This window comes from Ictidomys tridecemlineatus, chromosome 11 (genome assembly GCF_052094955.1).
Source record: "Ictidomys tridecemlineatus isolate mIctTri1 chromosome 11, mIctTri1.hap1, whole genome shotgun sequence".
Lineage (NCBI taxonomy): Eukaryota > Metazoa > Chordata > Mammalia > Rodentia > Sciuridae > Ictidomys > Ictidomys tridecemlineatus.
The window spans coordinates 10,548,558-10,566,010 of record NC_135487.1 but is presented as its reverse complement, the minus strand read 5'-3'; the positions used below and the strand labels follow the sequence as shown (position 1 = coordinate 10,566,010).

Below are 17,453 nucleotides of genomic sequence, written 5' to 3'. Positions count from 1 at the left end.
AACCCAGACTTTACCTGGCAGAGGGAACCCAGCCTAGAGAAAGGGAGCAAGGCCGATGCCCACTCCAATCCCAGCTCAACTGACCACTACCATGGCAGCCCAGCTTCTGCTCTGCAAGAGACCCTAGTCCCACCCCAGGCCCCTGCCACCAACCTTATCCATCTTGCAGGTCTGTCTTTAGTGACAAGGACAGCTCCCTGCCTGGTTTACAGGGCGGTACAGGAAGGAGCCTGATGAGTATATGGAGGTGGGTGTCTCAGTCACTGAGGCGCTGATTGCCCTTTGGCTAAGAGATCTCCAGTCACCCTCCCCAGGGGCCAGTGCATGTGTGTGTGTAAATGTGTGTGCAAGTGTGACAGTGCACAAGGACAAGGGTGTGTGAGTGGCGGGGACGTACACGTGGAGCGCGTTCTTGCGTAGGGGAGTGTGAATGAAGGTGCGTGTGATCGGATCCTACCGCCGCTGCTCCCACAGAGGCCACCCAGGGCGCAGACAGGGACCTGTGCCTCCGCGTACTCTGCCCTAGATAAGCCGGGAGAGGCGGCCCAGCCTTCTTCAGCCAGAGCCCTGGTCCAGCCACGAGGCCACCAGTGGCCTCTCCCTGCCCTCCGCACCCCCACCCCGGTCCCGCGACCCCCAAATGAGGAGTTGGGGTGAAGAGGCGCAGGTCCTCGAAGCTAGGGGCTCGGGCGAGGCGCGTGACTTCTGTGAGCCTCGGGTCTGACTCCGCGCGCGAGACGCCAGGATGGAAAGGGTTCCTGGGCGCAGCTCCGGGAGCCTGGTCATTGTCGTTAAATGAGTGTTGTTGACTGGGAGCCCTCGCGCCAGAAGCCTCCCTGCCCCGCGCCCCGTCCCTGACCTTCAGCTGCGGACACCGGGCGGTGCGGCAGGCCGAGGGCCAGAGGTCCCCGCTCGGCGGCCCGCGGACCCGGTCCCCCGCGCGGGCGGCAGCGGCTGCAGGTGCGCGGTGGGGGCGGGGCCCCCGCGCCGCCCCCGCCTCCCGCGCTCCGCGCTCCGGCCCCCGCCCCGCGCCCCGCGGTGTCGCCGGGCCCTGGCGACAGCGGGCGCGGCGCGGGAGGCGGCGGCGCGAGGCGAGCGGGACGCAGCGGCGGCGGCAGCAGCGGGGACGACCCGGCGGGAGCGGAGGCCGAGCCGCGCGGAGCCCGCGCCCTGTCACCCGCCCGCGGTGCCCCGGCCCCCGCCCCGCGCCAGCGCCGCGCACCCCCGGCGCCGGAGACATGAGCGCCCCGCGGCCCGACGCACCCGAGGCGCAGCGGCCCGGCCCCGAGGCCCCGTGATGGGCTCCTGCGTGTCGCGAGGTGAGGGGCGGCGGCCGGGGGTGGTGGGAGTGGGGACCCGCGCGGAGCCTGGGCCACTCGGAGGAACCTGGGACGCGGCCCGCCCTTCACGACCGGCCGCACCCCCAGCGGACGCGGTGCCAGTAGGGGACAGGATTTGGGAGGGGTGAGGACGGAGAGAGCGCGAGGAGGTCACTGCATCCCGGGGCCCCTCCGATTCGCACCTGGCAGGTGGCGAGAAGCAGGGTCCCCAGCCACGCTTTCCTCCCAGCAGCCACACACCCCCTGCCGCTGCCTGGGAGGCGAGGGAGGCTTCTGACTCCTCTTTCTCGAGATTTCAGGGCACTAAGAGAACTAGCAGACCCCCTCCTTGTCCCCAGACCCAGGCCTTCTTAGCCCACCCTACCCCAGCTCCTTCCTCCCCTCCTGGGTTCCCTGTCCCTGAACCCATTGGCAGGAAGGGTTAATGGTGAGGAACAGGTTATAAAGGAGGTCCCCTCCCCCATCCTCATCCCTAACTCCTGGTTCCTGCCTCCTTCCTTGGTCAGGGGACAGGAACAGAGGGCAATTGATTTTCGTAGTAACTGCTGGGCCTTTCTCTGGTCTCTGCGTGACACCCCAGCTCTCCCCAGAGTGGTGCCAGGGATCCACAGTGACCTGCCCTCATCTGGGGGCCGCCTGTCCTTGAGGGTTAGGGTCATGCACAGAGGCTAAGGGGGCAGGGTGGGCTTGGGAGCCCCCCTTCCCAACATGCTGCTGAGCAAGGTTGCAGGAAAAGGGACCAGGTGGAGCTCCCTGGCCCCCAGACCCTTCACCCCACAGTGGAACCCGGGGGCAGGGCTGGGAGTGGGGGTGTCTTTGGCCTTGTCTCAAGCTCTACAGGCTGAGGCCACTTTGTCTGACCCCAATCACAAGTTGTTCTGGGGTACCACCCCACCTGTCACCCCAGTAGCTTCTTCAGGTGCTTGGGGAGGGGCTAAGCAGGTCCTGGAGGGGCCCTGGACATCTGGGGGAGGCTGAGGAAGAAGCACAGTATCCCTTCTCCACCCTCCCGACTCTGAGGGGCTCTGCTCACTAGTTCATGGGACATTCAGGAAAGTGACTCAGGACGTCTCTGGAAGGTGGGATCACAAGTGGGGGAGAGGAAGGAGCAGCTGACTGTGTGGGGCTGGATCGCCCTTCACCAGGCTGATACCACCTACACCGTGCCAGGCGTTGTAGGGAACCCCATCGAGGGACCCAGCACAGCACCTGTTCTGTGGGGCCAGTGGCCGGGAGGGAGGAAAAGCGACCATCAGAGCAGAGTTGAAGGTTCTCTAGGAGTCGCAGCTCTTAGCGTCCCAGATGTCCCCCGGGATCTGACCATCTCCAGTGGGACCAGCTTGGGTGGTGGGGATCTGGGTATTTCCTTCAGCGACTGTGTTTGTTCTCCACGACGCGGCCATCTCGTGCCGGGTGCCATGGACACCCAGCCACAGATGAACTCATCTGTGCGCCGAGGACCCACTGAGCAGAGGCCAGGGAGGAAGAGATGCCCGTCAAGGTCAGGCTGAGGCTGAGACCTGAGTCCCCTGACCCGCACCCGGTGCTCCCCCCACGGCACCCTCTGCCAGGGTTGTGTGAGGTCACACTGGCTGAAGTGACCTCTGCACCCTCCCTTTTGCATCATGGATTTCCTAAGTGCCACCCCCCAGCTAGTTGTATATTCCAACCTTGTCCCTCTCCTGAGCCACTTAAGAGTTTTGACACATACCCAGGCAAGTTGGATAGAGGAGGGGAACTAGAGAGACAGAGGGTGACCAGTGTTCCAAAGCCAGTGCATGGAGGCCACCCCCTCCAATTGTCACTAATTGGGTGCTTACAGCTAACCAGGTACTAGTCTGAAAATTTTAGGGACAAACAGCTAACCTAGGTTGTATACCACCATAGTCCCCATTTTATAGACAGGAAAACTGAGGCAGAAGGCGATTGAATGACTTGCCTAGGGCCAGGTAGCCAGGAAGCAGCAAAGCTAGCTCCCTGGCACTCTGACTCCAGAGCCTCGGGGTCCTGAGTCTTGGCATTGCCCAACTGTCCCTCGGCTCCTTGCTGGCACCTGTCCTATTCCCCTTGAGCTGCCGGGTGTGGGCCTGAGCCCCCGAAGTGGGTCTCCACACCTGCACCAGTTGCTAAGAACGTCTTCTAAGTGCCAAGGTCAGAAGCATAGCCTCAAGTGGAGGCCAGGGACCAGGAACCTTGTACTCATGGCCACAGCGAGTCTGGCGTCCTCACCCAATTGGCGCTGCTCAGGCCAGGCCCCACCTGAGAGAGCCATGCTGTGCATCTGGTGGCTTCTGCTTCCCAACCTGCTAGGCTGGAGTCCCTGCCACTCCCTAGCTCTGTGATCCCAGCCAGTGTGTGTGCACCTCAGTGTTCTCATCTCTAAAATGGAGATGCAGCAGTGTTGTAGTTATGGATTGCTGGGGGCAGGGAGTGGCTTGATTCATGTAAAACACCGTTGCCAGGACCTGCCACGTGGTCGGCGCTCATGAGTATTAGCTATTACGCCCGTTTTTAGTTTGTCCGAGCAGCTCTGTGCGCACAGCTAGCCCAGACCTTCCTGGCTGGACTGGGGAGCCGTAGAGGCAGAGCTCGGCCTTCCTCTCTGGGAAGGAGCAGGGCTGGCCCTCGAGGTACTAAGGACAGGGCAGAAGTGATTGGGTCCAGTTTAAAGCAACAAATGCAGTTTCCAGGAGCTTCTTTGTGTTCGTTACCTATTTTTAAGCTATCGTTTGTTGGGAGTGTCTCCTGAGCCGCGCTGAGCCTTTGCTCTCCTGACCTAGTTAGTTCTCCTTCAACCCTGGGAGGGGGAAGTGGGGCTCAGAGACGTGCAGAGCCTTACCTGGGGTCACCCAGCCAAGGCATGGAGAGACCGATTGGAACCCAGGCTGGGAGGGGCTGGGAGCTGAGTGGGGAGCCCCTGCTTTTTGCTTTCTTGTGTCCCCCCATAGACAGGTGCTCGGTGCTTAAAACCAACGCTTAAAACCAACCTTCTGGAATAACTCAAATGGCTCACATTTGGCTGGGGCTCTGCCACCACTGCCATTATCAAACTGCCCATCCCATGCCCTTGGCCCAGTAACCTTCTCCCTCCTGTCCGTGTCCTCTCCCCCACACCAACTGGTCAGCCTCCTGGCCCCACCCTGGAGGTCACCAGTACACTGGGCACCAAGAGGCTGCAAGAGCAGAAATGGGAGAATGAGGATTTTCTTCTGGAAGGTCAGACATCCATGCCGTCTAAACGGAAGCAGGGCTCTAAGGGGGCCAAGCAGAGCCACCCACAATACCCGCCGTCCCCAATCCCTGTCTGGAAGGTCGTGGCATTGCTGGTGAGCAGCCTGGTACTGGGCACCGTGGGGAGAGTGAGGAGAGGGCAGGGGGGACCTTGCCCTTAGGTGCTCAGAGTGAGGAGCAGGATAGAGCCTTGGCTTTGGAGTAGTGAAACGGGGGAGGCGGGACACACACACACACACTCACACACACACACACTCACACACATACAACACACACTCACACTCACTCTCACACACACACACACAGTGGCGTGAGGCCACTCCCTAGAGATCAGCCCTGCTTAGTGGCTGGGGAACGTGCTTTGGAGTTTCAGACTGGCCTAGGTTTGAGCCCAGCTCTGCCACTTGCCACCTGGTGAACTTGCATTAAGACTTCTCTGAGCCTCAGTTTCCCCATCTGTGCAGTGGGCATGGTGGTGCCTGCTTTGTAGCATAGTTGTGAAGATTCAATGAGAGGGGACAGGGGAAGGCCTAGGACAGCACCTGGCGCAGTCGGCATGTGATCTACAGTGACCTGCTGCCAGACCTGGCCCATTAGGGCTGCCGGTGAGGGAGGCACCTGATACAGGAGGCCCAGCTGCCTGGAGGAGGTGAGGCTGGAGCAGGGCGTCCCCGAGGCTGGTGCCAGCTGGCAGGGAAAGTGGGAAGGAGCCGGGCGTGTGCGAGTCCTTGGTAGGGGGTGGAAAGGGACCCCCCTGAGCCTCTTGGAGCTGTCGTCATGGCTCAGGTGACTTGTAAACAAATGTCCCAGGGAGCGGAGGACACTCAGTCCGCTGGAGACCCAGCATCTGCTAAGCTCCGTGACCTGCTCCCTGGGCAGGCGGTGACTCACCAGGCAGAGGCCCGGGACCCCGGGGCAAGCTCCACCCGAGGGTAGGACTAGAAAGTGGCTTGTGGTCCAGGAGAAACTGAGGGACAGGGACAGGGGCGCTGCCAAGAGAGAGCGCTTGCCGCAGCAGGAGCTCGGCCGCAGCCCCTGGGCCCACGTCTCGACCCACAGATGAGAAGCCCAGGTACCCGGGGGCAGCACGTGCCCAGCCCAGGGGCTGGCAGGGAGAGCGGGCAGCCCCTGAGAGCCGTGCCTCTGCACCCCTTCTCCCAGAGCTGAGGTCAGAGCTGCCCGTCACAGCTGGTGGCAGGCACCCGCAGTGGGGACTGGAGGCGTGGCCTAGTGCATTTGCCACAGGTGCCCTGAGGAGCCTGGAGGAGAGCCGGTGGCTGGCTGGGGAGTGGCAGCGTGGCCTTGGGCCCAGGTTGCTGTTTGTGCCCTCGCTGGGCTTCTGGGAAAGAGCAGGGCTGAGCATGGCACCCTGTGCCCTCCCCGAGTGCAGAGCCCTGGGAGACTCTGGGAGCAGATGGCAACCACGGTGACTAATAGGCTGGGACACAGAGCCCCAGAGACCAGCTGCAGGCACTGGGTGACTCTGAGGAAGATGCCCGAGGGGTTGGGGCTGTGCTGCAGACTCCCCCAGGGAACAAGCGGAGAAGGCCAGTACAGGAGCGTTGCAGCAAGAGGGGTTTAGGTTAAACATCAGGATGAACTGTCCAGGTGGTGAGACTGGAAACCTGATAGAGGACCTCAAGTAGGAAGGCCGGAAGCATCCTGGCTAAGTCGAGGGGAAGCTCTGGTTGAGGACAGAGGGTTGGAGGAAGCATCTGGATGAGGGGGCTCTCCTTGAAGGATCAAGATGGCCTTCCATGTTGCTGTGGCAACCAGAGGCCTCTCATTCCTGTGGTGGGGGGAGGTGTGGGAGGAAGCAGGTCCCAACGGGGCCTCAGACCTGGAGGTCAGGGAGAAAGAAAAGGATGACCCCCAGAGCTCCCTGGGGAAGGGAGGTAGTCACAAAAGCAGAGCCAGCGTCCCTCGGGCTGCCCCAGCCCCCACCCCACATGAAACTCTGTGTTTTTCCAGTTGCTAGTGGTGGTGACGTGGCCCGGTCCCAGCTGGGCTAAGAGCAGCCTGTGATTTCACCCTAGGCTGGTTCATTACCTGACGTCTCCATGGCAACCAGCCGTGACATCACGGGCCAAAGTCCTCTGGGGGAGAAAGTGAGTTTTGCAGAGGCACCTGCACCCCAACTGGGCTGGGGGCAGGCAGGCTGGGGGGCTGGGAGCCGGAATCCCAAGGCCACCACCAACCATGGCACAGGCATGACCTTGTCCGAGTCATGTTTCTGCCAGGCCCAGCGTCACCCCCAACCTGCTCTGAGCTGGCTCCCCTCTCCGCCAGCTGCACCCCTGCTCCGCAGCTAGAGGACTTACGGACAGCTTCAGGGGACAGCCAGGGGCCCTAGACATATCCCAGCACTCTCGAGGTTCCCAGGGACAGCCCGTAGCTGGGGCCACCCTGTCCACAGCCTGGCAGAACCCCAACTTGCAATAACATGCAGCATCTCTGCACCTTACATGTGGCTGATTTCAGACTTGTGACTCGACTCATCAGAATAACTATTTTGCTTTTTTTTTTTTTTTGGTACCAGGGATTGAACCCAGGGGGGCTTAGGCACTAAACCAGATCCCAGCCCTTTTTTGTATTTTATTTAGAGACAGGGTCTCACTGAGTTGCTGAGTGCCTTGCTGATCTGCTGAGGCTGGCTTTGAACTCTCAATCCTCCTGCCTCCGCCTCCCAAGTTGCTGGGATTATAGGCATGTGCCACCACACCCAGCTATATTTTACATTTTGACCCAGGGTGCCCACCGTGAAAATTCTCGCTACACGAGTGTGCAGACACACACACGTATCCGTGTGATTCCAACAAAAACTTCAAGAAATAAGACTTCAGCCGTCTCTGCCCTTGGCTCTGTTAGTCTCTGCTCTATTCAATTCTGCTGTATTTGCTTTAAAAATAGACCAAGTTTGCTGGGCGCGGTGGCGATCGCCTGTAATCCCGGCAGATCCGGAGGCTGAGGCAGGAGAATCCTAAGTTCAAGGGCAGCCTGGACAATTTAGCAACAATGTCTCAAAATAAAAATATAAAAAATAAAATAAAAAGGGCTGGGGATGTGGCTTAGTGGCAGATCATCCCTGGGTCCAATCCCCAGGACTGGAAATATATATATATATAAAATCAGTGACGCGCAGGACCTACCCAGAACATTGTCTTTGTAGAGATGGAGACTCTGAAGCCCATCTAGCTCAGGGTCACACAGCCAGGACTGGGGACAAGAGCAAGCTGAGCTGGGTGCTGCGGTGTGCAGGCACATGGCTCAGCCCACAGGATCCTGTGTCCTCCCTGCCCTGACCTCCTTATGCCTCAGTCATGGGCAGTGGGGGCAGTTAGCCATGGCCCTACCCTACCTTCCCTTTTCCCAGCCCCAGCCCCTGCCAGCCTCTCCCCAGCCTCTCCCCAGCCTCTTGGCGGCCCTTCACAGCCCTGGGCTGGTCTCGGCACCCACTAGTCCCCTCTGCGTACTAAACCAGTGCAGCATGGGTGAAAGCAGGTGTCACTTCTGTGCTTACCTCCCCACCCCCCACCGCCGGGGCCGGCCACACTCTCTGCTCTGGGATCCCTTCCTCCACTAACACGCTGGGGCCTGGCCCGAGGGATTGGAGACCAGGACGTCTGGGTTGACCGGGGCTCTAGTGGTCTCTCTTGACAAATGCTGGCTGGCTGTCGAGGCCCTGCATGGCAGGCATCCAAATATTCCTGCCTTCCTCCTGGAAATAGATATGTATTGAGTACCTGTTGTATGCCGGGCCCTATGGCAGGTGCTGAGGCTGTCATGGTGAATGAGATGGACAGAGTCCAGAGGAGCAAGACAGGCTGAAGGGATGGAAGGGCAGGTGTCGTGTCCAATAAGATGGTTTTGGCGGGGGATATTACTGAGGTCACAGCTTTTGAGCAAAGACCCAGATGGGACAAGAGAGTGAACCTGCGATCATCTGGGAGGAGAGTTCCAGATGGAGGGAGGGAAGAGCCAGTGCAAAGGCCCTGAGGCAGCAGCGTGCTGGGCCTGTCTCAGGAAAGTGCAGGATCGTCAGCAGAATGGTCAGCGTGGCCAGAGTGGAGAAGGGAGGGCAGTGGGAGATGAGGTGGGACAGGGTCCTCCAGGTTGAGTGGGTGATTTCTTCAGGAGACATTGGAAGCAGGGGCTTCCTCTCCACAGGGCCCTGTCGTAGCAGATCTGCTCTGGTTAGACCTCCTTCATTCCCACCAACTCCCCCATCCTCCTGAAGTCTCCAGCCTCTAGTCTCTTGGCCTGGGGTCCCCTGCACTACAAGCAGCCCCCTTAGGGGAGTCCAGCGAGACCCAGACATGACATCTTCCTTGTTGTCTCCTGACCCTTGAAAAACTCCCAGTCCTGGCCATGCTGGGGAGGGGGGCCGCTGGCTGCTCCCCTCCCTGCCCTGCCCCAGTCTCTTGGGGTCAGACATCTAGTGGGGGGTCTCCTCTGCAGGCATCTCACATTTCTGAGTGATTCTCGGGGACCCCCTCTTCTGGTACGTGGGTGGAATGGGCAGTCAGGTTTGGAGGAGCGGTGAGTGGCTGGGGCAGCAGAGTCTGCTGGCCCCTCAGAGGAGGCTGTCCTCAAAACACGGGGTCCCCAGGGCCTCTCTGTGTCCAGTTTGGGATGCTGATAGACAATTCCTGAAGGACAAGAACAGGCTCCCCCGACTGCTCACTTTACAGATCAGGAAGCAGAGACCAGGGAGGTAAAGTCACGGGGTAGTCCCATCAGGAGCGAAAGGCAGGTTGGGTTGACAGATGTTTGGGGCAATTCCTCAGAAGGGGACCCTGACTTGAGAATTCGGGTGCAGCTGATGTATGAAGGGCGGGAGCAGGAGGGCGTGGTGTCAGGCCGTCCTGCAGGGGGCGCTGGAGAGTCAGTAAAGTGGAATTTCCCATCCCAGAGGAAGGAGCTGGGGCCCGGCCACTGATGGTCAATGGCTGAGGCCACACAGGAGTTGTCCTGTGCTGCAGCAAGATCTTTGGATCAAAGATAGATGGCATATATATCGGTGGTCCCAGAAGATGATAACAAAGCTGAAAAATTCCTATCACCTTGTGATATCAGAACATCATCCATCTTGGCCCAACACATTGCCCCCCCCCCCCCCCCCCCGTGAGTGGGCGTGTGAACTAAGGGATACATAGTAGCAATACAATAACTATGTGTAGCACATAAGACTTCTTATTTTTTGAGTTATAGATGGACACAACATCTGTATTTTATTGATTTATTTTTATGTGGTACCAAGGATCGAACCCAGTGCCTCAAGCATGTGAGGGGAGCGCTCTACCTCAGAGCTACAAACCCCAGCCCAGCACATAATACCTGATAATGATAATAAATGATGCTGCCACTCTCTTACGTATTTACTAGACTAACTTTTCATCTTTTGGGGGAGAATCGAGCCCACGACTTGGCACTGTACAGCTGAGCTCCACCCCCAGCCCATACCCGTGTTTCAGAGTGTACTCTACTTTTTCTTTTCTTCTTTTTTAAGTGGTGCTGGGGATGGAACCCAGGACGCTGCTCAGCTGGGCAGCCCTGTGTCCCTGCACATGCCAGCCCAGCAGACGCCTGCTTGTTAAAGGAGAGTCAACTGGTCCTTTGGTCCATCCAAAAGGTGGCAGCTCTTTGCCTGTTAGTCCCTGAGGACCCCTTAGTGGGATAAGATGATCCTGACCCTGGGCTCACGTGTACGTTTGTGTCTTAGGCTTGTTTTGTTCATGGTGCTGGGGACAAAACCCAGGACCTGAGCATGCTGAACACACAGTCTACCACTGGCTTGCTCCCCCAGCCCTGTGTCTTAGTTTTTAAGAAAAGTTTTTTTTTGTTTTGTTTTTTTTAATTTATTTATTTATTTATTTTAGTTCTCGGGGGACACAACATCTTTGTTGGTATGTGGTGCTGAGGATCGAACCCGGGCCGCACGCATGCCAGGCGAGCGCGCTACCACTTGAGCTACATCCCCAGCCCTAAGAAAAGTTTTTAAAACTACAATGATAAATTTTAAAATAGAAGAAAACTTATAGAATAAGAACATAAAAACCACACACACACACACACACACACACACACATTTTGCAGTGCTAGGGATTGAACCCAGGGTCGTGCACATGCTAGGCAAGGGTTCTACCACAGAGCTACATCCCAAGCCCTTTTTTATTGTTTTATTTTGAGACTGGGTCTCACTAGCTTGCTGAGGCTGGCCTGGAACTCGCCATCCTCCTTCCTCCTGAGTGGCAGGGATTACGTTGATGAGTGCAGCTAAGTGTTCTCCGGACATAAAGGCTACACAGTAGTGCACAGTAGCCTCCTTGACTTTCACCAGCACTTCCTGACTCCAGGCAGCTGCCGGTCCTGCAAGCCCCACCCACGGCGGGTGGCAACGCAGGTGTACAGTTTTTACCTTTTACCCTGTATTCTTGCCGCACCTTTTCTGTGCTTAGAGGACACTTGGCACTGTGTCACCGTTGCCTACAGCGTTAGGTACAGTAACACGCGGTGCAGGTGTGCACCTAGAGCGTTGGCTTCACCACCTATGGGGGTGTGTGGCTGCACCACTAAGGTTGGTGCAAGTACACGAATATGTCCACAGGACGACAAAATCACTTAGCAACGCTTTTCTCAGAACACCACTAGCCCAAGGGCAGCCTTCCCAGAGAGCCAGAGAAAGTGCCCACTGGGAGGGAAGTGTATGGGGGCAAGGGGGCACAGAGGAGGAAGGGACCCAGAGACACCGGGTGGGACATCCACTTTGTCCCCAACTCCAGTGACCTGCCTGGCCTGGGCTGTAACTTCCCTGTGCCTCTGGGTGGAGGGAGGACTGAGTCAATCCAGAAGCCACAGTGAGGATGAGGATGGATGAATCTGGAACACACTGGCCAGAGAACCCAGAGGAGTTCACAATGACTGGGTGATGTGGAGGGAGGAAAGGCAGGACAGAAAATTCCTCAGAAGGTTGGAAATTCAGACCAGAGCCCAAAGGAGGAGTCGGACCTGGGACATGAGTATAGGCATCGTTAGGAGTGGTTTTTTCTACTTCTGTGAAGAATGTTATTGGTGTTTTAATAGAATTGAATGTGTAGATTGCTTTGGGGAGTATGGACATTTTAACCATATTAATGCTTTCAATCCATGAACGTGGGATGTCCTTCCATTTGTTGTGTGTCCTCTTTGATGTTTTTCCACCAGTTTCTTGTAATTTTCATTGCAGAGATCATTCACTTCTTGCTTAAATTTATTCTTAGGTATTTTATTTATTATTTTTGCAGCTGCTGTGAAGGAGATGATTTCTTTCTCAGCAATTCTGTTATTGGTGTATAAAAAAGCTACTAATTTTTATGTGTGGATTTTGCATCCTGCAGCCTTACTGAGTTTGTTTATCCTTTCAATCAATTTTTTTTCGATTGAGTTTTTAGATTTTTCTCTGTATGAAATCATGCCATCTGCGAGCAGAGATAATTTGACTTCCTCCTTTCCTACTGAGATGCCCTTTATTTCTTGCTTCTGCCTGATTTATTGCTCTATCTAGGGCTGTGCTTTTCTAAGTGTCTCCTTCTTATTTCCAGATCTGTTCACAAGTGCCCACAAAGACTGCCCCATGCCCCAGGGCACAGAGCCCAGGAATCCAGACCTGCCCTCCAGCCACCCACCCACCATTGTTGCAGACCATGTCACTGGCAAGGTAACCTGTCACTCATCATCCCCCCCATCTGCCTGTTCCCTGGTTCCTAGACTGACCCCCTACAGATCCCCACAGAGAGCGAAAACCATTCCAAGCTCCTTCCTTCCCTGCCCAACTCAGCTTCTTCCTGTGGCATTGGGCCCCTGCCCTTGAGGTTTGTTGTTCAGCCCAGGGAGGGTCTGGATTGACCTGGGCATCCAGAGACCCGGCCAGCCCTCTTTGAAAAGATAACCGAAGGTCCTCCCACCCAGATTAACTCAGCCTTGCAGACAGCAGGGCCGCTACCCGCCTGTGACCCTTCACAACCTGTACCACCTCTCAAGAACACAAGAGTGGAATTCTCAGTGCAGGTAGATGAGGAAGATGTGGCTAGGGAACCCAGATCTGGTGCATAATTTCCACCCCACCCCCCAGATTGTGACCTGAACTCCCAGTTGGACACAGTTGCTTTTTTTCTTGAGCACCTACTGCATGAAGAGCACGGTGCTGGGCACTTAGTGTCATGTCATTATGCTTCACCACAACCTTGGGGGTGGATTTAGTCTGCCACCTTCCACAGAAGAACAGAGGTTCTGAAGGTCAGGTCCCTAGTCCACAGACACCTGGCTAGAAATGACAAAGTGGAGAGCCACACCTGGGTCTGATCTATGGCCTCTCCTCCCAGTGCCACTGTGGCTCTCCTCCTCTCTCTGCTGCCGGGTGACACCAGGGCATGACCCAGGAGTGCAGACTCCACCTCCTGGAGCACCAGAGGCCGACCCACACCTGCCCTGGGGAGCCAGGGCTCGGCCATCTGCTGGCAGGGTGTGCCGAGCCCTGCCTGACCCTCTTTCTCCTCTTGCTGTAGGACAAACAGATGGATTTCTGTTGGGATCCTTGGCAGGTCAGTGCACTTGCTGTCCCCAGTTTAGCCAGCCGCAGCTGACACCATCTGCACCTGCTGTGCCCAGCCCAGGCCCACATCCTGCCAGCCCTGGGTGGGGGGATAGGCCCTCCCTGGCTGTACCTGCCCTCTCCCGGCCCACCGCCCAAGGGCCTGGGGTGGGCTGCAGTGGTGTGGGGACACCCTCTGGCAGCCTGCCCTCCTGCTGACTCCTCCCTGCTTCCTCCAGAGGTGCTTCCAGACCACCAACGGCTACCTGTCCGACTCCAGGGCCTGCTCCGGCAACTACGGCGTGGCAGCCCTGGCCACCTCGTCCCTTGTGGGTAGGTTCCAGCCGCCTGCTCCTGCCCTTGGAGCTGGCATGCTCCACCTCGTACGTGAACTTGGGAAGGCAAAGCTGAACTGCCGCTGGAGGACGGCGGCCCTTTGGATTCCTTGTTTTCCAAGCGCCGGGCTCCATGCTGGGCTCCGGGTGACCGGAGGGTTCCTGCTGCCAGGGGTTGAGTGGTTGGCTTCTGAAGACGCTCGAGGTTGGCCCAGATTTGGGGGATGTCTGTCTGGTGTGGTCTCCCTGCCTCTGTGCCACCTGCGTCTAGCGGAGCCTGGAATAGGATCCTGTGCTGAAGGGTCACCCTCCAGCCCGAAGGAGTGTGGGAGGCGGCCGGGGCTGCCGGGGTGCTCAGCCTGGATCCGGTTCTGGGAGTCTCCTGCCAGCCCCCCGAGAGCTTGCAGCCCCAAGTGCCCCTCAGAATTGGCAGCGATTGAGGCAAGGGGGCTGGCTTTATGTCCCCCACTGGCCATTCCTGTGTGGCCCTGGGAGGACTCTGCCACCTCGCGGCCTCTCAGAGGGGACAGCCGCAAGCCTCAGCGGCTCTCCAGAGAGGGTGCGGGTGTGAACCAAGACAGCGCACCGCAGGCGCTGGGGTGGGCACGCAGCCTGGGGAGGGCGGGCTGCGCTGCTCCCGGGACGCTGCTCCGGGTGGCACTGACCAGCCTTCCGGGCCAGCCCACCTGTCAGCCAGCTTCGCCACCCCCCCACGCCTCAGGCCCCCCTTGCATGAGATCCCTCACGGCTCCCCGGAGCACCCTGCTGCCCACGCTCCCCTGGTACCTGTGAACCCCACTCCCCCAAACCCCCGACTGCTAGCACCCTGCCACCCGGGGGCTCAGCTCCCCCGCTCTGCCTCCCCTGGGCCTGTCCTGCCGCCCCAGGTCCCCATTTGCTCTGTGGCCACCTCTGTGGCTTCAGGAACACTGTGAACCCCAGGTCTGTGTTCTCGGCCGCAGGTCACAGAGACGCAGAGCCACCCTGCCAGCCCTGCCCCTCCGTCCACGCCTGAGAACCCTCTCCTCCCACCATTCCAGTGGCCTTTACTTTTTCTGGGTCCCTGCAGTGACCCCCCGTGGTGCCCTTGCCTTCACCCTTGAACCCTGATCCTCCGATCAGGAAGCTGGTCCTAAACAGCAGGGCCAACCTGTCCCTCTCCTGCTGCGGCCCCCGCTGCTGTGAGGACACCTGAGCCTCAGCCTGGCTCTCTAGGCCCAGCCTGGCCCCTGGGGGCTCCCATCTCCTGCTGTCCTAGTCCTGCGGTCACCCCCGTGTCTCCCCGGGGGGCTGGAGTCACACCAGGCGCTTCCCGCCTCTCATCTCTGAAATAATAGCCCCAGCCTCGCCCCCACCTGCCCAGCCCCAACCTGTCTCCAAACTCCAGGCCGTTCCTCCAGGCAGCCCTCCCTACTGGACCACCCAGGCCTCACTGTCAGCAGAGCTGAGAGCAGAGATGCTCCCAGGAACTGTCCCTGGGTGGGCGGGGCTGGGGGACCCTGGGTAGGGAAGGAAGTGGGGTGGTGGCCACCCAAGAAAGAAGCACTCAGTGGCCCCCGTGTTCACTGGGAGGAGGACACTGGAGGGGCAGGCATGTGAGTGGGTGGGGTCCTGTGAGGTGGGGTCCAGCTTGGGAGGGCACAGGGCAGGCCTGGGGCAGTGAGTGAGGCATGGGCTGGGCATGGGGGAAGGCACAGGTGCAAGCCACAGGTGTGTCTGGCATCGGGCTCGGGGGATGTGTGGTTGTGGGGTCCAGACCCTGGGGTGGGCCAAGGGTATTGGGGGTCCGGAGCTGGGCCTTGTGGGACAGCCATCGATTGCCCTCAATGACCCAGGGGTGGTGCAGAGCATCAAGGACACATCACCAAGCCCACGGCCATGGCACGGGGCCGGGTGGCCCACCTCATCGAGTGGGAAGGGCTGGAGTGCCCAGCAGTCGGGCTGGGAGCTGTCCCCAGCTGAGGACGAGCATTACTGCTGCCTCCCGGATGAGCTGCGAGAGGCTCGATTTGCTGCAGGTCAGCAGGGGACAGGGAGGAGACAGAGGTCACCACAGGTGGCCACTGCCTGGGCAGGGAAAGTAGAGGCCTGGGGTGGGCAGGGCAGGGCGTCCTTGGTCCCCTGGGCACGGCTGGCCAGCTCACAGGCCTGCTCTGGCTGGGAGGCCCTGCCCGCCCGCCTGTGTCCCCAGCGAGCCGGCCTCACTGTCCCCCAGGCGTTGCTGAGCAGTTTGCCATCACCGAGGCCACTCTGAGCGCCTGGTCTTCGCTGGACGATGAGGAGCTGCACCCCGACAGCAGCCCCCAGGACGCTGTCCAGCTCCAGGGTACAGCCCATGGGGGCCGGGGCGGGGCGGGAGGAGCAGAGCACAGGCCGTCCCTGCCCTGGCACCAGCTGCAGCGTGCGTGGCCTCCCCTTCCTCCCCTCAGCCTCGGTTTGTGCTACAGAATGGGACGGGGGTGCTCACTCTGCATTGGCCACGGCGTGTCCCCAGCAGAGGGACAGCCACTGTGATGTAAGAATCAGGCGTCTGCCACACTAGGCACTTCCTTAGTCTCCCCCGCAGCCCTGGGAGCAAATCCCATTGTCCCCACCCCAGAATAAGGAGACCGAGGCGCGACGAGGTCCAGAGGCTCACCCGAGGGTCACAGCGGGGAGTGTCCGAGCCAGGATCTGGAGCCGACCCCCAGGCACCCCCAAACACCTTTCTAGAACTCCGAGCGACTAGGGAGGGGGTCAGCGAACCTGGGTCCTGCATTAAGTCACCTCATCTGATCCTTCCTCTGACCGGAGGGGAGCACTGGTTGTCCGGGTCCTCTGAGCCTGCTGTTGACTAGGCACTGGGCTCAGGGGCTCTGCGCTGTGAGCTCTCCAGCAGGAGAGGGACAGGTCTCGTGCCCTTGGGCTCCCTCACACGCCCAGAAGGTGAGCAGGGACGCAGGCCTCAGCGCCCCACCCCCTGTTTGGTTTTCCAGACCTGGAGAGCGTCTACCTGCAGGACAGCCTTCTGAGCGTTCCCTCACAGGACGACAGTCTTCTGGCCTTCTCTTCCCCGGGCCTCTCCACGGACGGCTGGCCCTCGCCCCAAGAGCCCCCCGTCACAGCTGCCAGCCACCGTCACCCAGCTCTGAACAGCAGTGTCAACAGCAGCTCTTGGGGGCCTGGGGCCCGAGGGCGGGGCCCACCTGCAGGGCTCCCTGCCCTCGGTGAACAGCGGCTCCCTCTCTGAGGAGGACGAGGTGTTCTACAACTGAGGCTGACCCCTCTGCTCCAGCGGCTGCTCAGACCTCCACCTTGCCTGGCGGGCAGCCCAAGATTGCCGGGACCGTGGGGTCCGAGCTGGGCACCTCCTGACCCTCAGGGCAGCAGGGATGAGGCCAGCACTCCTGTGGACCACTGTGTGCCTCTGCGGACCTGCCCAGCAGGGGAAGCCATGGTCTCCCTCTGTCTTCTGAACTCGGCCACGTGGGCACCTTCCCTGCAGGCCTTCTGCCCTCAGTGAGCTCCAGGACTCTCAGCAGATGCCAGGGCAGCTGGCCCCAGGGAGAGCGCCATGAGAGGAACTGCACGGCCACTGGGAGCCCGGGACCCCACCTGGAGCCTGGCTCCGCTCCTCCCTACTCCCTCTGTGCATCTGTCCCTGTCAAAGATGGGGTGGTCTCTACTGGTAGCTCAGCGCCCACTCCTCCGCAGTCTCCGGAGTGTCTGTTCCTGGCCCTCTGAGCCTGCTTCCTTGGTGTCCCCCCCACCCCGCCCCGTCCCCCTCAACGTTCTCTGGTGACATTAAAGTGGTGGATTCACCCTGGATGAGCTTGGCCTGGTCTCTGCTCCTGACGGCATGTCCTTGGGCCCTGTCTGGAGGAAGTAGGGAAGGAAACGTACCGCTGGTTGACCACAGCCTTCCACATGGGAGAGGCCCCGTGCAGGACGCCCCAGGCTCATGGACTCCCCAAGGACAAACCTGGGGAACCCCACTTG

General features: G+C 59.4%; 1 protein-coding gene across 1 annotated transcript; it reads left to right on the top strand.

The window, feature by feature from the left end:
- Positions 1-1,037: 1,037 nt before the first annotated feature.
- Fam131c (family with sequence similarity 131 member C) lies at positions 1,038-17,282 on the top strand. Its single transcript, XM_078025372.1, is given in 11 exon segments — positions 1,038-1,319; positions 12,152-12,267; positions 13,115-13,150; positions 13,380-13,473; positions 15,311-15,328; positions 15,331-15,389; positions 15,391-15,493; positions 15,691-15,801; positions 16,451-16,579; positions 16,582-16,635; positions 16,638-17,282. Coding segments are annotated over 11 exon segments (834 nt in total). The 5' UTR covers positions 1,038-1,297; the 3' UTR covers positions 16,730-17,282.
- Positions 17,283-17,453: the final 171 nt, after the last annotated feature.